Source organism: Phacochoerus africanus, chromosome 10 (genome assembly GCF_016906955.1).
Source record: "Phacochoerus africanus isolate WHEZ1 chromosome 10, ROS_Pafr_v1, whole genome shotgun sequence".
Taxonomy (NCBI): domain Eukaryota; kingdom Metazoa; phylum Chordata; class Mammalia; order Artiodactyla; family Suidae; genus Phacochoerus; species Phacochoerus africanus.
Window position 1 is genome coordinate 74,752,073 of NC_062553.1, and position 22,001 is coordinate 74,774,073.

The 22,001-nt window shown below is 42.3% G+C and overlaps 1 protein-coding gene across 1 annotated transcript in view; it reads left to right on the forward strand.

Annotated features, from left to right (window-relative positions):
- Nucleotides 1-22,001, forward strand: part of DCHS2 (dachsous cadherin-related 2) — a 275,809-nt gene that overhangs the window by 172,674 nt on the left and 81,134 nt on the right. The window contains 8 exon segments of the mRNA XM_047799487.1: nt 2,658-2,705; nt 2,708-2,897; nt 4,180-4,432; nt 4,434-5,187; nt 8,384-8,571; nt 10,162-10,261; nt 16,214-16,371; nt 18,389-19,232. Coding sequence (XP_047655443.1) covers nt 2,658-2,705; nt 2,708-2,897; nt 4,180-4,432; nt 4,434-5,187; nt 8,384-8,571; nt 10,162-10,261; nt 16,214-16,371; nt 18,389-19,232 — 2,535 coding nt within the window.

Sequence of the window (22,001 nt, forward strand, 5' to 3'; positions counted from 1 at the left end):
TGGTCTAGCTAAGGCAGGCATTAAACTTTTCATTGTCATAATCATCAAGAGTAGAAAATAAAACCCTTAAAAATGTCTTAATAATTGATATTAATTCTAGAATACCATATGCCCAGGAAGTAGGGGAGAATTGGGGACAGAGAGACTTTTCATTTTCTTCTGCAATGAGACACTTTTGTATTATTGGAGTTTTATTTTTTAATCAAGCACAGAATTTAATAATAAAGAATGTTTGAAGCTAATCAGCAATAGGAGGGAAAGATCTTAGAAATCAGTGTGAGGAGTATTGAGCACTTTGGGGGACCAGCACATCAGTGTGAACCCCAATTTAAAAATGACTGCTAAGCCACTATGGAAAACAGTTTGGAGATACCTTAGAAATCTATACATAGAACTTCCATATGACCCCGCAATCCCACTCTTGGGCATCTATCCGGACAAAACTCTACTTAAAAGAGACACATGCACCTGCATGTTCATTGAAGCACTCTTCACAATAGCCAAGACATGGAAACAACCTAAATGCCCATCAACAGATGATTGGATTAGGAAGATGTGGTATAGATACACAATGGAATACTACTCAGCCATAAAAAAGAATGACATAATGCCTTTTGCAGCAACATGGATGGAACTAGAGACTCTCATACTGAGTGAAATGAGTCAGAAAGACAAAGACAAATACCATATGATATCACTTATAACTGGAATCTAATATACAGCACAAATGAACCTTTCCACAGAAAAGAAAATCATGGACTTGGAGAAAAGACTTGTGGCTGCCTGATGGGAGAGGGAGGGAGTGGGAGGGATCGGGAGCTTGGGGTTATCAGATACTACTTGGAATGGATTTACAAAGAGATCCTGCTGAGTAGCATTGAGAACTATGTCTCGATACTTATATTGCAAACAGAACAAAGGGTGGGAAAAAAAGTGTATACATGTAAGAGTAACTTGGCACAGTGGGGAAAAAAATTAAATAAATAAATAAATAAATAAAAATTTTAAAAATTAAAAAATAGATAAAATAAAAATGGCTGCTAAAAGCAGATGTGATAACATTTTGGTTACATTAGTATTTTATATGTATTCCAACAAAGAGCATTGATACCCGTCTTTGTTATAATCAGATTGTATCTGGAACCAGGTTTTCCCTGATCAACTTGGAGCAAAGGAACTTCAAGTGAAAGGACATAAAGTCATGTCAGATAAGAAGAATATGGGGATGTTTTGTCTGGAGCAGGTCCGACGAGATACTTGGTGTCAGATACTGATGTGTTATGTTGAAGAGAAGTAGGTCAGATACACAGAGTTTCTAGTGGAAATGGGAAGAAGAAATTGCAGTTCTAAGAGGGGAGATTTGACCTGAAAAGAGAAAGGAACTGAGTGAGTGTCACTGTTTTTATGCCTAGAAAACTGGCAGTGGATCCTTTTGCCAGTTTCTCATGAACTGGCAAAAACTACAATAGCCCTTCATTTAACTAATAATTATGGCCAATTGTGCTGTGGTAGGTTCCACAAAGTTCAGTCACATGTATTTGTATGTAAATCCTTTTAAAAGTTTGTGTGTTTTTGGAGTTCCTGTTGTGGTGCAGCAGAAACAAATCTGACTAGGAACCATGAGGTTGCAGGTTCGATTCCTGGCTTCGCTCAGTGGGTTAAGGAGCTGGCATTGCGGTGAGCTGTGCTGTGGGTTGCAGACGCAGCTCGGATCCCGAGTTGCCATGGCTATGGCGTGGGCCGGTGGCTACAGCTACAATTAGACCCCCAGCCTGGGAACCTCCATGTGCTGCAGGTGCGACCCTAAAAAGACAAAAGTCAAAAAAAAGTTTCTGTGTTTGTCTTGATTTTTTGTTAAATACAACTAACATTTTCAGGAGTTCCCATTGTGGTGCAGTGGGTTAAGGATCTGGCATTGCTACAGCTGTGGTATAGGTCGTAGCTGTGGCTTGGATTCGATTCCTAGCCTGCAAACTTAAACGTGTCTAATGTTTAAGCTCTAGTAAATATTGCTTACTGGACAGAATCTGGACCATGATTGTGCAAAATGCTCTAATTCTTTGATGGGAAAGTAGATATGTTAGGATTCTCCAAAGAAATGGAACCAATAGGAGATATATAAATATAAAGACATAGACGAAGAGAGAGAAAGACATTTATTGTAAGGAATTGCCATGTGATGATGGAAGGTAACAGGTGATCTGCAGGTGAGGCCCAAGGAAGGAAGAGCATAGCTCCAGGCTGAAGGCTGGCAGTGTCAGGACTCAGGAAGAGCTGAGAGGTTTTCGTTAAGCTCCACAGGCAGGGGAAAGACCCATGCCCCAAGTCGAAGGCAGTCAGGCAGGAGGACTCTCCCTTTCTTGGGAGAGGACCAGCCCTTCGTTCTACTGGGGCCTTCAACTGATTAGGTGAGGCCCATCTACAGCAGGAAGACCCATCTGTTTGACACAGTCTACCCACTGAAAGGTCACTCTCACCCCCAAACACCCTACAGAAACACACAACATAACATTTGACCAGATACTCAAGCATGCCGTGACCCAGTCAAGTGGATATGTCAATTTAACCATCACTGTGGCTTTAACAGATCAGGTGTCATATTCCCCAGTATATATTGCATGCTATCTGATTTTTACTTCTTCCTTTCCCCTACCCAGGGGTTATTTACTTAACATCAACTCTTAGTCATTTGGAATCCGCAACACTTTGCTGATGGTCTGTGCTCGAGATGGTGGCGGGCTTACCTCTGTCACTAATGCTGAAGTCACCATACATCTTCTTCAGACAACTCTGGCACCTGCTGAGTTTGAAAGGCCCAGGTACGCTTTCTCCGTTTATGAAGATGTGCCTGAAGACAGTCCTGTGGGAACAGTGAAAGCAAAGGAGCCCTCAAGTAAGTACTTCTTGCGCTGCATCGAAATCCATCTGTGGAACCTTTCCTGTCGTTTCTTACTTAGCTTGTACGGTTGCAAGTAAATCTTGCTTTTTCACCACACGAGAATGGAGACCATGCAACTTATGGCTTGCTCCTTGTTCTTTCAGTATTATTTCTATCCTCCAGTATTTTTTTTCTAATCACAAAAGTTGTAGATGTTTTAAACCCACTCTCTAACACACACAGACACACACACACACACATGCACACACACACCCATGCACACATACACAAGTTCCAAAAAAGTTTTGTGAAAATATATCCTACTATCTTTGTTGTTCTATAGCTACTCCCCCCTTTTATATTATGGACGGTTTTCCAAGTAACTGGACATCATTCTGGCTCATTAAAAAAGGTTTGTATTTCAAGTTATATATGAAATATGTGTTTTTGGTTGTTGTTGTTGTTGTTTTGCTTTTTCAGGCCGCACCTGCAGCATATGGAGGTTCCCAGGCTAGGGGTCAAATTGGAGCTGTAGCTGCCGGCCTATGCCACAGCCGTGGCAATGCAGGATCTGAGCCGCGTCTGCCTACACCACAGCTCACAGCAATGCCAGATCCTTAACCCACTGAGCGGGGCCAGAGATCCAACCCGCATCCTCATGGATTCTAGTCTGGTTTGTTAACCGCTGAGCCATGAAGAGAAGTCTGAAATATGTTTTATCTAAACAATTCCCTTTTGCTGTCAATTTGAATGATTTACCATCGTGTTTGCTAGTCCAAATAACACTCAAGCAATATCCTTATGCAACGTGTAGCAGTTTCTCCGCAAGATAAATCCCTAGGTGTGAACTCGCCCTAAGATCTTGTCCTGCTCCCTACCCTGTCCTTTCTCCTTCCCTAACTTTTGGAGAGTGTATCGCCTTTTATTGGTAGATATCATAGAGAAACATTGGTGTAAACTTGACTTTGTAAACATTGACTTTTTAAACATCGGGGTAATCTCATATACAAAGCAGCATATAAAACAGTCATCTGCATTATTTTCCCAATATATCTCCCTTTTAATTAAAGCTTGCTCCTTCTCCATTGGGCATTACCTTCGTCCACTAATGCATCTGAAACCACTTGTCAGCAGGCTTTGAAGAGCAGAGTGAGATGTGATGCAATGCATCGTATTCTCTGTGATTGTGATGTACACCAGTGCTTCCCATTCTCAGTGTTTACAGTAGGTATATTCTTTTGGCACACATGATTCCTTTCTCTTTTTTCTTTCGTTTTTTTTTCTCTTCAGATGCCTCAGAGCCCATTTTTTTACAGGATCGCCTCTGGCGATCTGGATGGAAAGTTCTCCATTCACCCGTGGCTGGGCACCATTCGAACCCAAAAGCCTCTGGATCACGAAATGCAGCCCGTGGTTGTGCTCATGGTCCAGGCGCAGCTCGGCAGCTCCTCGACCTGCGGCAGCACAGAGGTCACCATCACTGTCATTGATGTCAATGACAATGACCCGGTGTTTCCCAAAGCCTCTGATGAGGTTACGGTGCCCCCGACCATACAGCCCTGGCACAGCCTTGTACCGTGCCCGGGCGGTCGACCAGGACAGCGGGCCCAACGGCTTCATCCGCTATGCCATAGCCAGCCAGAGCCCGAGCATCTTTTCCATTGACTCAGGCCAGGGTGTGGTGTACCTCAACGCAAGCCTGGAGGGCGCTGGGGTGCGGAGGTGCACCCTGACCCTCGTGGCCCGGGATCTTGGCGTTCCTCCTCGGGCAGCTCTGTTCTCGCTCACGATCATCATCGAGGAACCAGCACAAAGCCCGTCCTTGACTTTCGAGCATCTGGTCTACCAAGCGGAAGTTAGTGAGGCTCTCTCTCTGATGACCCCCATCCTGAGGATCCAGGCCTCCCCACGTGGCCCGCGGCGCACCTTCCCACAGATCCTGTACTCGCTGGAGGCCAGCACCCACTCGGGGGCATTTGGCGTCCACCCTTTCACAGGTTGGATTTATTTGCGGCGACCGCTGGACTATGAATCCATACAAACCTATCATCTTAGAGTGTTTGCCTGGGTCCCAGAGGACAGATTGTCTCACAATGTAAGCACTTCAGTCATTGTTCACATCCTGGATGAGAATGACAACTCCCCTACCTTCTTGCATGAAGTCATGTTTTTGAAAGTGGAGGAGAGTCCTGTTCCCCGAGGGCTAATTGGCAAAATTACAGCAATTGACAGAGACTCAAGCCAGAATGGACAGCTGTCATATTTCCTTTTGTCTGATGGAAAATTCTTCAAGATGAATCCTAATACAGGTAAGATTTTGTAGTTTGCACTTATGCCTTTAAAATTGGAATTGATAGGAGTCCCGTCATGGCTCAGTGGTTAACAAATCCGACTAGGAACCATGAGATTGCAGGTTCGACCCCTGGCCTTGCTCAGTGGGTTAAGGATCCGGCGTTGCCTGAGCTGTGATGTACGTTGCAGACACGGCTCGGATCCCGAGTTGCTGTGGCTGTGGTGTAGGCTGGCGGCTACAGCTCCGATTCGACCCCTAGCCTGGGAACCTCCATATGCTGCGGGAGTGGCCCAAGAAATGGCAAAAAGACAAATAATAATAATAATAATAAATAAAATAAAATTGGAATTGATAAAACTCAGATCTCTTCATTATCACCTTAGTGCAAACATAATTAAAATGACAGGTTTTAGTCAATGCCTTGTTTGATTATGTTATTGTGATTTTAAAGTCAAGTCAAAATTGAATAGAATTTTACCTAAAAGGATTCATACTTCTCATTATGGTTCTTATTTTGAATTGGAGGTACAGTCAGAACTGGACTGAATGAATCCTTATATAAAGTATGTTTCTCCTCAGCCATTCTTTCTCATTTGTGGATGTCTTTAAAACTTTTCAAGTAATATTTTAGAAAATATGTCATCGATGAAAAACTAGAAAATAATCCATTAGTTGATATTTCATAATTACTCTTTTGATAGATTTCCCCATTCTCATTTGATGAGGGAACCATGGGGAAAGAGCAGATATTTACATTGCGGTCTTTTCAAGCTTAATTATGAAGTTAAATGTGAGATGTTATTATACTTTAAAATGTACATTGTATAAATCGATAAGGACTTTATTTAATTCCTGCAACTCTCTGCACGTAAACTATGTTTATAGCTGGAGAAACTGAGACTCAAGGGGCTCAAGTAACATGCCCAAGGTCAAGGAACTAGAAGAAGGTATGAAGGTCCCCATTTTGCACAGTCCCAGGAGGCACCACTCATGTCATCCCTGTTATAAGTGGTGCCCCTTGCTACATAGTGGGACAGAATTGGACTTCAGTTGTAGTTACCTTCCAAGTACTTGGGTTTTGAAATGATACCCCTTCCTCCAAGGGATGGAGCTTTACAACAGGGCACAGGCCTGCCAAGGCCATTGCAGGCGGAATCTCAGCTCCCTTTCACTCCAGAGCTGGGACCCCCACCCGTCCCCCACCCCACCCCAACTCCCACCCCTCCCCACCCCTCCCCCACCCCTCTCCCACCCCCACCCCTCCTCCCACCTCAGGGCACAAAGGGCGAGGCTGGGCAGGATGCCCCTGTTTGCTCTTTACTTTAACATGCTAGATAGCTTTCTCGGTCTTCTATTTCACTCAGTAATTATTATCATTATTATTATTATTTTGCTTTTTAGGGCCGCACCCTTAGCATAAGAAAACTCCCAGGCTAGGGGTCAAATTGGTGCTGCAGCTGCTGGCCTACAGCCACAGCCACAGCCATAGCAGCTCCTAGATGCATCTGCGACCTACCTACACCACAGCTCACGGCAACACCCAGATCCTTAACCCACTGAGCGAGGCCAGGGATGGAACACACGTCCTCATGGATACTAGCTGGGTTTGTAACTGCTGAGCCACAATAGGAACTCCCTAGTATTTTTTTTTAATAAATTAAAATATGCAGTTGGTTCCTCCACCCTCTGCTCTCTTCCACAAGTAGTACAGCTTCAGAAGAGCCAGTGTCCATTCCTAGAAATGTTGTCTGGCTTTAAGCAAGAAACTTCACCTCGGGGCTCACCTTCCTTACCTTGAATAGGGGAAAAGTCCCACCAGGCTCCATGTCTTGCTCTTGGTGGTGAAGAGTTAAAAGTGTATAAAGGGGAGTTCCTGTAGTGGCTCAGCAGTAATGAGCCCGACTAGCATCCGTGAGGACGCAGGTTCAATCCCTGGCCTCATTCACTGAAGGCTTAAGGATCTGGCATTGCCATGAGCTGTGGTGTAGATTGCAGACTTGGCTCGGATCCCATGTTGCTGTGGCCGTGGCATATGGTGGCAGCTACAGCTCCATTTTGACCCCTAGCCTGGGAATCTCCACGTGCCGTGGGTGTGTCCCTAGAAAGACAAAAAAAAAAAAAAAAAAGAAAGAAAAAAGAAAGAAAAAGAAAGAAACGTGGGGAAGTTGCCTAGAAAACAAGCAAGAATTTGCAAAATATGGCTTGTAAAGCCTTAAGAGTTTTTTGGAAAGTCGCAGATACCACTATACACACATATTAATGTGTGGTTAATTTACAGTGTTGTGCTGATTTCTGCTGTGCAGCGGAGTGACTTAGTTTTGCATATGTACGTTCTTTATTATATTCCTTTCCATCACAGTCTATCCCAGGAGACTGGATATAGTTCCATGTGCTACACAGTAGGACCTCGTTGTCTATCCACACTGAATGTAATAGTTGGCTACAGATATATGTTGAGATAACAATAATAACTCTTTACATGAAAGATGAACCATTGCCTAGGAATGTATTTGTTTTTCATGAAGACATTTTGCCATTCTTTTAAAGGAATGATAATAACTTCGACATGCATAATAATTTTCAGCTTAGAGGGTACTTTTGAATTTGATTGCATTAGTTTCCAATAGCCCTAGGAAGTAAGCTCAGAGAAATCCTTGCTTGTCCGAGGTGGAGAAACAGGGACCCAAACCCAGGACTTGTGAGATCAATGCTGAGGTGCTTTCTGTAGATTTAGTGTGAAGGGGGATATGCTATCATTTCATTTTATTTTTATTTTTTATTTTTGCCTTGCCTGAGCATGTGGAAGTTCCAGGAATCAAACCTATGCCACAGCAGTAACCAGAGCTACAACAGTGACAACATTGGATACTTAACTCCCTGAGCCACCGGGGAACTCCATTCTGAATCTTCTGAATTAGAATTACTGAATTCCGAGAGTATTACATCTTTTGTATTTATGAATATGTTTTTTAGTTCCAATGGTAGATGGTAGATAATGAACTACAGAGAATGATAAATTGAAGGTGGCAGGAGAAACTTCAGATAACTCAACAGAGAGCCAGACCGCTGAGGTACCCGCTCTTGGAAGTCATGGTCGATTCTCAGAGCTTTATGTCTGATTTTCCTTTCTGGGAATTGGTTTGGATGTGGTTCAGAATACCAGAGTTCTAGTAGAGTTGACAACCTCTTTCGTGCTGCTCTGCGCTCCACAGGAGAACTTCTCAGTTGGGTGGCACTGGATCAGGAGCAGCAGGTGCATCACCAGCTGACCGTCCTAGTGACCGACCACGGTTTCCCTCCTCGGAACGCCACCGCCTTGGTGTATGTCTCAGTGACCGACATCAATGATAACAAGCCCTATTTCCCACAGTGCCTCCCTGGGAAGGAATTGCACATCAAGGTATTCGGAAGATTTGAAGTCTTCTGAGCCGCTTGTTTTGAGCACCATCTTGTGGTAAAAGCATGAATTTATCCAGTCTTGGTGTGGAAATGCATACTGCTCTAGAAAATCTAGAAAGCTATGCACAAGCCAGCCCCCCAATTTAAAAAAAGAAAAATGTTTATATGTGCTATTTGCGGTCACACGCAGTAGTTTTACAATAAGGGCTTTCTGTCCATTATGTGCTAACATCATGTATCTCACTGTCAGACCTGGATTGTGTTTTCAGTGATTTGCATGCCTCTCTTTGCTTAGAGCTCCCTGTGGGCTATTCAGACAACTGTCTAAGATGATTAAAGATGGGAGAACAGTCTTTTACCTCTAAAATGAGGAGGTTCATGCACCCAGAGATTGTGACATTTGTTCTTTTGGGGCACATGCAGTGACTTCTGTTTTTATTTCTGTGAGCTTGTTCATTTCCATGTTTTTGTATATGTTATAACACAGATAATAAATTAGCATATGACTTCATCTTAATGTTAATATGTTAGTTAACACACTGCCCATATGTTAACGAGCTGTTTCTATGTTAATAGGTTAGTTAATATGCTATATTACTATGTTAATTAATTGTTTCTTGGAGGTACTCATACTTTTTTTTAAATGAATGGGTGATAGGAATAAAAAGTTGGGAGCTTCCAAAACAATTGGACATTCAAATTGTGCGCAGATGTGCATATTGAACAACTCAGCAAAAGGATTGATGAGTTAATAACTTTAAACTCACCTTCCATATTTGAAGGAAATTCTACCAATATTGAGCATTATGATATTATTCCTATGGTTTTTATTATATCATTTTATGTATGATATATGGTGGCTTAATTAGGCAGTAGGACTCTAAACTTGGAGTTTGCCTCCACACAGACATTTCAGTATTCCAGGCAAGTTTCTATTCATTTATAAGGTATGTTTCCTGAAATAATGTTTATCTTTAGCATATTCTGGACCTTTGAAAAAATATCCAAGCGTTCTCGTTGTGGGGCAGCGGAAACAAATCCACCTAGTATTCATGAGGATGTGGGTTCGATCCGTGGCCTCGCTCAGTGGGTTAAGGATCTGGTGTTGCTGTGAGATGTGGTGCGGGTCACAGATGTGGCTTGGATCCCGAGTTGCTGTGGCTGTGGCGTAGGCCGGCAGCTGTAGCTCTGGTTAGACTCCTAGCCTGGGAACCTCCAAATGCCGCTAGTATGGCCCTAAAAAGCAAAAAAAAAAAAAAAAAAAAAAGATGATGACAAATGAAAGGATGCTAGAATTTTAAAAATATATCAAAAAGCCTAAGATTTTTTAATCAATTTGGTTTCCTTTTTTTCCACTCAAAATTAGTTAAAATGCTGCGGATAATTTGTTCAAACTGAATAAAACGTTGAATTTGTAATTCTTTTATGGATTTACACTCGTAACTTTTATATGGCAGACATTTGAATTATAGGTGGATTTAAAAATAATTTTGAAAATGCTTAATATTGATATATTCTTTCACTTAAAGAGTCATTGATATTTCATTTTAAATTTTCACTGACTAATTTATGTCCTTTGTCTTAATGACAGGTTCTGGAAGGTCAACCAGTGAATATGTTGGTTACAACAGTGTTTGCAAAGGATCTTGATGAAGGAAACAATGCAGAAGTTATATATTCAGTATCTCCAGGTAAAATCACTACCTATAGGGGAGTTCCCGTCGTGGTGCAGTGGTTAACAAATCTGACTAGGAACCATGAGGTTGCGGGTTCGGTCCCTGCCCTTGCTCAGTGGGTTAACGATCCGGCGTTGCCGTGAGCTGTGGTGTAGGTTGCAGATGCAGCTCGGATCCCGCGTTGCTGTGGCTCTGGCGTAGGCCGGTGGTTACAGCTCCGATTCAACCCCTAGCCTGGGAACCTCCATATTCCGCGGGAGCGGCCCAAGAAATAGCAACAACAACAACAACAACAACAACAAAAGACAAAAGACAAAAAAAAATCACTACCTATAAAGGATTAAGGGCTTTTAGAATTTCTTTTTTTGTTTCCCAACCATCTGTTTCTTCTGGGAAAATAGCTAACGCCGAACACAGCACCAAATTGCAACAAGGCACATTTGTTATTTTCTAGAAGCATCTTTAAAAAAAAGAATTTAAAAGTTTAATGTAAAAGCATATTAGTTTTCCTACATCCTGAATAGAATTTAACCGCCATCCACCTTAAATGAATGATGTTCCATAATATAAAAATGCAAATCAACTTCTTTTGACAGGAAAGTAGTAGTTAATGGATTAAAAATTAGTATTAATTATAAAGACATAGGTTATGAACACCAAGCATATGTGAATCTCTATGAAGATTAAGTATTCTCAAGGACAGAGTAAATCATACCTAGAAAATGTCACAGAGGTACATATACAAGGTATGTGTATGTGGGAAGTTTATTGATACAGGCTTATGTTTATGATTTTAAGAATGCATAGACCTGGAGTTCCTGCTGTGGTGCCGTGGGTTAAGGATCTGGAGTTGCTGCAGCTGTGGTGTAGGTTACAGCTGCAGCTTGGATTCAGTCCCTGACGAGGGAACTTACATATGTGGCAGGTGTGGCCAAAAAACAAAAACAAAAACAAAACAAGAATGTATGGGTTTCTGATTGGTTCCAGTGATTAACTTTTGTTGGCATTGTGTTTTTCAATGTCTTTTTAAAAGACATTTGTTGCTTTGTCATGTTTGATGCAAACACAGGGAAGCAAGAGACATTGGCTTTCCCTGCAGATATATTCATTGTCTGCATGGAAAATCCCAAATATACTACAGGTGAACCGCTGGAATCAATAACATAAAAATTGGGGGAGAATGTATATGTGTATGTGTGACCGGGTCACTTTGCTGTACAGGGGAAAATTGACAGAACACTGTAAACCAACTATAATGGAAAAAAATTAAATCATTAAAAAACATTGGGGGGGGGACAATGTCAACATATAAAAATCACTAACATTTTAAAAACTAAGCACGATTTCAAGAGATCTCACTCACTGGAACAAAGAAAATCATAGGGTGTGAGGGCCGATTTACTGTGAAGATCATGAAGTTTAAGCTTCAAGGTGTTTCACTCACAGGGGCTCCTCTGGGATGGGATTTTTTTTTTTTTTGTCTTTTGTCTTTTTAGGGCCACACCTGAGGCATGTGGAGGTTCCCAGGCTAGGGGGCTAATCAGAGCTTTAGCCACTGGCTTACACCACAGCCAGCAACTTGGGATCTGAGCCACGTCTGCGACCTACACCACAGCTCACAGCAACGCCAGATCCTTAACCCACTGAGCAAGGCCAGGGATTGAACCCACAACCTCATGGTTCCTAGTTGGATTCATTTCCACTGTGCCATGATGGGAGCTCCTGGGATAGGAATATTGACCTGTTTTCCTTAAAGAAGGACCCTTGAATTATGTGTTTTACCCCTCTCCCAAATCAGAATCATCTGATTAGAAGTATGGGAAGGAAAATTCAATAGATGTTCAAGACCCTTCTATTTTGTAGAAAATTGCAAAATATTAATGAAAGACTGCAAAGCAGAAAGAAATGAAATGATAAATCATGTTCCTACATGGGAAGATGACTAATGGATGGTTCAGGGATAATGAGCCTGCTGCAGACACACACACACAAACACAGAGGTTTAGATATTAAAAGTTATAATCCTGCTATAATACCATTATGTGGAAAGAAACAAAACCATGCCATACGTTATTCATGAATGTGTGGACTAGGAAGATACACCCCTACTTTCGAATGGAGGCTGCTCTACAGGGAGGAAGGAGAGGAATGAGATGTGGAGGTTCACACAGGTCCTCTGGTGTTCCTCTACTGTCATTTCTTTTATGTATTTATTTATTTTTATATAATGATTTTTATTGTTTTCATTATAGCTGGTTTACAGTGTTCCATCCATTTTCTACTGTACAGCGTGGTGACCCAGTTACACATACATATACAGATTCTTTGTTCTCACATGATCACGCTCCAGCATAAGTGACTAGACACAGCTCCCGGTGTGACACAGCAGGATCTCATTGCTCATCCATTCCAAAGGCAGTAGTCTGCATCTATTAACCCCAAGTTCCCAATCCGTCCTGTTCCCTCTCCCTCCCCCTTGGCAACCACAAGTCGACTCTCCAAGTCCTGGGATTTTACCAATCCGAAAATGTTTACGTGGCTGGTTGTCATATATTTCTGAATGTTTGAAATCGTGATTTTTTTTTTAAATTAGCTTCTAAAATGATGGAGTTCCCATCGTGGCACAGCAGAAACAAATCTGACTAGTATCCATGGGGATGCAGGCTCCATCCTTGGCCTCACTCAGTAGGTTAAGGATCAGGCAGTGCTGTGAGTTGTGGTGTAGGTCGCAGCCTCGGCTTGGATCTGATGTTGCTGTGGCTGTGGTGTAGGCCGGCAGCTACAGCTCCGATTTGATCCTTAGCCTGGGAAGATCCATGTGCCTCAGGTGTGACCCTAAAAAGGCAAATAAATAAACACATACCTAAATAAAATGATACTTGGGGCATAGCCACATAATATGATGACATATATGACATTATTCATACCTTTGCTTTAACTTCATCCAGTTGCAAAACAGAGGTCACTATAAAATATAAGATAAAAAAACAAGATGAAAATCAATATAAGGGGAACGATGATATGTATGTCACGTTCATGAAGGTTTTCATTCTCCTGTGAGAGTGAAGTAAATGGACCAAAGCACAGAAATCCTAACTAGGGGGTTGGTGAGTTACGGATCTGATGTTGCAGCAGCTGTGGCGTAGGTCGCAGCTGTGGCGTAGGTCGCAGCTGTGGCTGGGATTCCATCCCTGTCCTGGGATCTTTGCCACCGGTGTGGCCATAAAAAAAATAAATAAATAAAAAATAAAAGAAAGAACTCACAACTGGTAGTGTTACATAATTTCCTGCTCTTTTCTCTAACTTTCTTCAGGGCAGGAGTTCTTTTTGTTTGTCTTTATATCCCCTGTAACTGGTAAAATGTCTGTTGAAGGATAACAACTCATCCCAACAGTTGAAGAAAAGAATGAAAGAGAGCCGCTAGCCCAGATTTTGAATTTTTTGGATGGTTTAGAATATGTAGGTTTTAATCAGAGAATATCAATCTGTTATTCAACAACACCAACAATAAAGCCCAAGGTAATGAATTTGAATTACAAGGAGCAATATGAACGTAGGATGTATTTTTAGTGTGTGCATGTGTAATACATTCTGTCCACTGAAAAAGGTCCAGAAGTGATGAGGAGAACATGACCTCCCAATACTGAGTCCCACGGAGGGAATCAGGAGTCCTTGGAGAAATGACTGACCGCAGGTCTTGGATAGGAAATCTACAAGATGAATCTGTAATGTTGTGTTGCACCAGATACAAGAAGGCTGCTCAAGATGATGGGATTATGTCGGAAAGATCCAGGAACCTCCTTTAAGAGGATCCCAGTGTATAAAGATGGAACAATTTGACCAATAAGAACAATTATGGCAATAGATTGAAACACTTACAATATGTTCAAATTCGTGCTTCATGATTCTTATAGCAGAAACTAAAGACACCTTTAATTATCATAGTGGGAGCACTGAATGATGTTAGAAAACTAATCATTATTTTGAAGACTGTTAAAAGTTTACCATCCAACATTTATCCTGACTTTTCCTATCATGAACTGTTCCGCTGGGTTATCAATAAGTAGATAAAAGGAAGTTTCTCTTTACTAATACATTACAGCTCATAAATGAAGAGGGTTTGTAGACTCAAGATATTATACTTTGCAGCACTTAATGAATCATTTGTGGACCTAGGCTATGCACCAGCAGGGGCTGTCATCACAAAAAGACAATCAGGCATGTGTTTCTTTTTTTTCCCCTTTTTTTTCGGGGGGGGTGGGGGGTGGGGGGAGGTGCACCTGCGCCATATGGAAGTTCCCAGGCCAGGGGTCAAATCAGAGCTGCAGTTGGTGGCCTTCACCACAGCCACAGCAACACAGGACCTGAGCCATATCTGCAACCTACACCACAGCTCGTGGCAATGCTGGATCCTTAACCCACTGAGCAAGGCCAGGGATTGAACCCACAACCTCATGGATACTAGTCAGGTTCCTTACTGCTGAGCCACGACTGGAACTCCCAGGCATGTGTGTCTGAAGGAAGATACAAAACAGCACTTAAGACAAGTCTTTCTCAAATTTGAACCTGAATCTGATTCATTCTCTAGATTTCCTCCCAATCTAAGGAAAACACAGAGGTCAGAAGAACATGCTAAGCTCCATGTCAGAGCCAAGCAAAGGCAAATCCAGACTGTGAAAGACTTCGGGATACATGGGCCAGTTCTTCAGGAAATGAGTTGCAAGAAGGAAAGAAAGAGATGGATGGCAGGAATACGTAGATGAAGAGATATGCAAATATGGAGTTTATAATGAACCTAATTTGAAAACTTAAAAAAATAAGATATTTATGAGACAATTGGAAATTTTAAAAATAACTAGATAAATTTGATGATACTAATTTTTGAATTCTAATGTGGTGCTGTGATGACATTAAAATGCTCCTTATTAGGGGTTCCCTGGTGGCCTAGGGGTTAGGACTTTCGCTTTCACCACTGCGACCCTGGGTTCAATCCCTGGTCTGGGAATTGAGATCTCCTAGCAAGCCACTGCATACTGCAGCCCCAGGGAAAAAAGCGTCCCTTATCTTTTTTTTGTTGTTGTTGTTGTTGTTGTTGTTGTTGCTATTTCTTGGGCCGCTCCCGCGGCATATGGAGGTTCCCAGGCTAGGGGTTGAATCGGAGCTGTAGCCACCGGCCTACGCCAGAGCCACAGCAACGCGGGATCCGAGCCGAGTCTGCAACCTACACCACAGCTCCTGGCAACGCTGGATCGCCAACCCACTGAGCAAGGGCAGGGACCGAACCCGCAACCTCATGGTTCCTAGTCGGATTCATTAACCACTGTGCCACGACGGGAACTCCCCTTATCTTTTTAAAGATGCAGGTTGAAAAATATTCAGATGAAATGATATGATTCCTGAGATGCGTTCCAAGAAGATGGTGAAGGGGCATATGTGAATAGGAATAGGATTAGTTCATTATATCATTGTCTGCTTTTTTATATGTTTGAAAAATTTCCATCATAAAATTTTTTAATCTATTATATTTGTCTATATTTTTAGTCTTATCCTTATGTTTATATTCTCACAGAGCTTAAGGCACATACATCTTGCAGATGGTCACAGATATATTTGTTTTTTGTTTTTTTGGTTTTTATCTTGCTTTTTAGGGCCGCACCCGCCGAATATGGAGGTTCCCAGACTAGGGGTTGAATTGGAACTGCAGCCTTCAGCCTACACCTCAGCCACAGCAATGTGGGATCTGAGCTGCATCTGCGACCTACACCACAACTCATGGCAACGTCGGATCCTTAACCCACTGAGCGAGGCCAGGGATTGAACCTGCACCCTCATAGATAGTAGTCAGGTTCGTTTCCACTGAGCCACAACGGGAACTTCCACCACAGATACATTTGGAGTAATTAATTATCTGGATTCTGCCTTGTCAACTAACACTGATGTCTTAATTTTGTCTGTGTATGTGTATAGAAGAGAGCTGTGATCACTTCAAGATTGATGCCAACAGTGGTGAAATCAGAACAACTGCAGTGCTCTCACATGATTACAGACCTTCCTACAGAGTGACCGTAATCGCCAGTGACCGTGGAGTGCCCTCTCTTCAAGGACGGGTGGTTATTAATATTCAGGTAATAGCTGACACCACACAACATATGGACGGATACTCTGGAGGTTTTCTTATTTTTATTTATGAATGTGTAGAGTGAAGGTGCATTAAATATCTGGATACCCTTTTTGGAGAGCAGCGCAAGATATATGTGTGCATTACAGCAGGTGATTTTATTATCACTTGAGAAATGCTGAGAGTTAAATCATTTTATTTTTAATTATTTATTTATTTTTTTAACTTTTTAGGGCCGCACCTGCAGCATATGGAGGCTCCCAGGCTAGGGGTCCAATCGGAGCTGTAGCTGCCAGCCTACACCACAGCCACAGCAACGCCAGATCCTTAACCCACTGAGGGAGGCCAGGGATTAAACCTGCATCCTCATGGTTATTAGTCAGATTCATTTCCACTGAGCCATGACGGGAACTCCCCTTAAATCATGTTTTTATTTGAACAGTTACGAAGAAGATATTTACTTCATCATTATGAAGGCATTTATGTTGCTTTGTTTATGAAGAATAAAAAGTGCCTTTTCTCTAACTTTTTTGTAATTGCAAGGATCTGGTAATTTTGCAGGAGAAACAAAATGGAAACACATGGCCAATAATAAATGGCATCGATTTTGTAATTATCTTTAAAATTAGAGAAGTCGCTTGAGATTCGTATTTTCAGGCTTTACCTTGTTTTATTTTATTTTTGTCTTTTTAGGGCCATACCTGTGGCATGTGGAAGGGGCCAGGCTAGGGGTTGAATTGGAGCTGCAGCTGCTGGCCTGCTCCACAATGCCAGATCCTTAACCCACTGAGTGAGGCCAGGAATCAGACCCGCATCCTCATGGATACTAGTTAGGTTCCTTACTGCTGAGCCATAGCAGGAGCTCCCCCAGGCTTCACTTTAATCATAATAAGTAAACAAATTGTGGGAAGTCGTCACAGGAGGAAAAAATGATACTAACCAGTCAAAAACAAGATGACTGTTCAGAGAAAGATTTTTTTTTGTTCGAGCACATGATAATCAGTCATATTAATATAGGTCTGTATATTAATCAAGAATATATGTTCCCAATATTACTGTTTCCAAATTATATTCTTTATTGATTAAGGATAAGTGGGCTAGGAGAAAATTTTATCTTGGTACCTCAGGTCTCTAGTTTCAGATAAACAAAGACACAGGGTACTTAAACGTTTGCAGAAGTTGTCATTAAGGGTATGCACGTGTCTGGGATCTAGAGTAGTTTGGAGAACTGGCCATGACACCCTCTCATTGAAGAGTCACAAGGTTATATTTCAGCCAAACGACAGAATGGCCTCACCCAACTGTCATTTCATACATCACAGCAAACAGGGAAGCAGAAAGCTTGCTTCTTTCTTATCTCCTAGATACTATGATTTTTTTTGGCTTTAATTTTTCTCTTTTTTTGCACTTATGGCATATGTTCCCAAGCTAGGGGTCGAATCCAAGCTACAATTGCTGGCCTACACCACAGCCACTGCAACGTGGGATCCGAGCCATGTCTGTGACCTACACCACAGCCCATGGCAACGCCAGATTGTTAACCCACTGAGCAAACTCGGGGATAAAACCTGCATCCCCATGGATACTAGTCAGATTCCTTTCTGTTGCACCATGACGGGAACTCCATATGAGGCAGTTTATAATCTTCAGATACATACTAGAAATATATAATATAAAGACTTTTTCATACCAATTAACGTATGTATATAAAACAAATAGAAGGTTTTCTTTATTTTTTTTATGGCCGCACCTGTGGCACATGGAAGTTACCTGGCTAGGGGTCAAAAGGGAGCCACCTCTGCAATCTATGCCATAGCAACAACGGATCCTTAACCCACTGATCAAGGCCAGGGATTGAACCCACCTTCTCATGGACACCAAGTAGGGTCCTTAACCCGCTGAGCCACAGCAGGAACTCCTGCACAAATGGAAGGGATGAGCTTCTCAAAGCATAGTGTTACCTGTATTAATTAAACTATCAAAAATACCCCCAATTAATAGTTCCCTTGTATTTCTTGTTTCAGGTGATACCACTACCCAAAGGGAGAGCTCTCATTTCTCAGAATATTCGACATTTAGTTATACCGGAAAACTTGAAGCCTGCAAAAATAATGAGCTTGATAAAGTCACCTGACTACCTTCACCCGCATCGCGATGGAAAGTTACATTTCAGTATTGCTGCTGATGACAGGGACAGTCAGTTTGAAATCGACAGCTCCACAGGAGACCTGTTCCTTTCTAAGGAACTGGATTATGAAATGACCTCTCATTATCTTTTCAGGGTGGTAACTAAAGACCATAGCACAACTCCTCCCTTAAGTAGCATGATTTTCCTTAGTGTCGCCGTGGAAGATCAGAACGACCACTCGCCATCTTTCCGGGAGGAGTTCATTGTCATAAGCGTGGAAGAGGATGCTCCTGTTGGGACTCTGGTCCACGTCTTCAATGCCAAAGACGGCGACGGCAGTTTTTTGAACAGTAGGGTTCAGTACTTCATCGAAGCCCACCCTCCTGCCGTGAATCCATTCCTCATCCACCCCTCTTTCGGCACTTTGGTCACCGCATCCCCGCTCGACAGAGAGAGAGTGCCCACCGTCGTCCTGACGGTGACTGCGTCTGATCAGGCTGTCAATGTGACGGACCGGCGGCTGAGATCGCTGGTGGCGAAGGTAGTGATTTTGGATGTCAATGACCACAGCCCCACTTTCACGTCTTTCCCGGTCGCCCGTGTCAAAGAGGATGCCACCGCGGGCTCCTTGGTGCATCATATAACTGCTCAAGATCCAGACGAGGGGAGGAATGGAAAAGTCACTTTCCGGATCCTCTCAGGAAATGAAAACATGGCCTTTATGCTGGATGAGACATCGGGTACGGTCTGTGTCTCTGTCGGTTACAGACTGTTATCGCTGGCTTACGTTTATCCCTTCCATTTTCCTTTGATGTAAAATGATAGTTCTCGAGATGCGTATGCTTTAAGGCAATTTGACTCGATTTACTGATTAACATACAGATGACAGGCACAGAGGTGGTATTCAGAGAGCTGAGAGTAACTGGCCTGTTTGTTAACCTTGACCTTCTCTGTAGCCAGCTCACATGTCCTAGGATGAATATACAGGAGCAAACACATCTGCCTCCATTGTGTGTTTTCACAGGGTGGGAGATGGTACCCAAATTGAATCAAGATAGATGACTAGTTAACAACATTATTTAAAGACTTTAAGTCTGGAAACTCCTCTTTAAGATCATACTTTTGTAAATAGTTTGGAATTAATGTGATTTTAAATGGTTGGATTAGAGTTCCTGTTGAGGCGCAGTGGTTAACGAATCCGACTAGGAACCATGAGGTTGCGGGTTTGATCCCTGCCCTTGCTCAGTGGGTTAACGATCCGGTGTTGCTGTGAGCTGTGGTGTAGGTCGCAGACTCTGCTTGGATCCCGCATTGCTGTGGCTCTGGCATAAGCCGGCGGCTGCAGCTCTGATTTGACCCCTAGCCTGGGAACCTCCATATGCCATGGGAGCGGTTCAAAAAAAGGCAAAAAAAAAGACACACAAAAAAAATGATTGGATTGATTTAGCCATGAAGACCCTTACTTCTCACAACTGAAACATTTTTGTTTTTCTTTTTGGAGCCAAACCTGTGGCATGTGGAAGTTCCCAGACTAGGGGTCAAATCTGAACTGCAGCTGCCAGCCTACACCACAGCAATGCAGGATCTGAGCCGCATCTGCAACCTATGCTACAGTTCGAGGCAACACCAGATCCTTAACCCACTGAGCGAGGCCTGGGATCGAACCTGCATCCTCATGGATACTAGTCAGGTTCTTAACCTGCTGAACCACAACGGGAACTCCCACAACTGAAACATTTTATTTCTGGCAGAAGCATTTATCCACTGTCAAGTATTCTACAGAAATGGCCCTTCTCTTGTCCTGTCACCATATTGCCAGGTAACATCTACTACAGGTTTTGATGTAGCTTAATGGACAACCATACCTATAAAGTATCATTCTTATGGTATTGGAAATGAAATTCCCTCAACTTGATTTTCAGAAGATACTGGAGAGAAGGACAGCCATCTCATTCTGTAAAACATAGTCATTTCTGCATGAGCCTTTAAAAAAAAGAAATCTGAGGAGTTTCTACCATGGCACAGTGGGTTAAGAATCTGACTGCAGCAGATCAGGTCACTGTGGAGGTGCCGTTTTAATCCCTGGTCTGGCAAAGGATTGGCATTGCTGCAGCTGTGGCTTGGATTCCGTCCCTGGCCTGGGAACGTCCATATGCCACAGGTGTGGCTATTCAAAAAAAAAAAAAAAACAAAAAAAAAAAACGCAAAAAACAAACAGAACTCAGATGTGTACCATTTGGCCCAACTGTGAGTAAGAGCATTATTTGGAATGGGACTAAATCAATGTGTAGGATTTGGAAGTCATGATTATAGTCTGGCTCTTTACTGTTGGAAAATTTCAGCAAAGTATTGATTAAATCCTGTCCATATGGTTCCATTCTGAAGCATGTGTGAACACTACCTAAAAAGCTTAGCCGACAGAGATGGTCCAGACGGCTGATTTCTGTGAGAGCCGGGGTCTCCAAGGCCCCATTTCAACAGCACTTAAAAGGTTTCCAACACGATTAAGGAAGGTCTATTTCAGATTGGGAAAGAGGATGGATAAAATTAGAGTTCTGTCTCCGTGATAACAAAGATCATGAATCTTGAGCAATTGCTGTGTAGCTGTTTCGGCTGAGATATTTTTCAAAGACATGCAGTGCTAATTGCCAAATGAATTCATATGAGATGGACTTTTTTTTTCCTCCCACAAGGCTCGTATTTTTTATAAAACAGACAAGATGAGATTTTTAGTGGTTTTTGGCTGTGAGGTGTAAAATGATAAGCAGTTCTTGAAAAACCATTTTATAAAATCTGAATCGATAAAAACCTTTTTAAGTATTTGAAGAAGGGTTCTTATAGGCTGAGCATGTGTTAAAGAAGGACTCTTAAAAGAGGGAGTTCCTGTTGTGGCGCAGTGGTTAACAAATCCGACTAGGAACCATGACGTTGCAGGTTCGATCCCTGGCCTCGCTCAGTGGGTTGAGGATCTGGCGTTGCCCTGAGCTGTGGTGTAGGTCGCAGACGCGGCTCAGATCCTGAGTTGCTGTGGCTGTGGTGTAGGCCGGCGGCCACAGCTCCGATTCGACCCCTAGCCTGGGAACCTCCATATGCTGTGGGAGTGGCCCAAGAAATGGCAAAAAGACAAAAAAAAAAAAAAAAGAAAGAAAAGAAAAGCAAAGAAAAGAATAAAAGTGTCAGTTGGAATTATGTAAATACATATTATGCAGGTGCAAATCTTTATAATACATTGCTTATGTGAGTTACATACTTAAATGGCAATGGGAGGGAGACATTTTATTCAAGAAGGTTCCTATCTTAAGTTATAAAGTATTTACTATTTTTTATTAATAAAAATAGACAGTTAACTGAGAGTGGTATGAAGAGACTATAACTCTATTAACAAAAACTAAATCTCTTAAAGGATATAGCCACACTTAGCTTCTCATAACTTGGTCTTTTTTTTTTTTTTTTTTTTGGCTTTTAGGACCACAACTGCAGCATATGGAAGTTCTCAGGCCAGGGGTTGA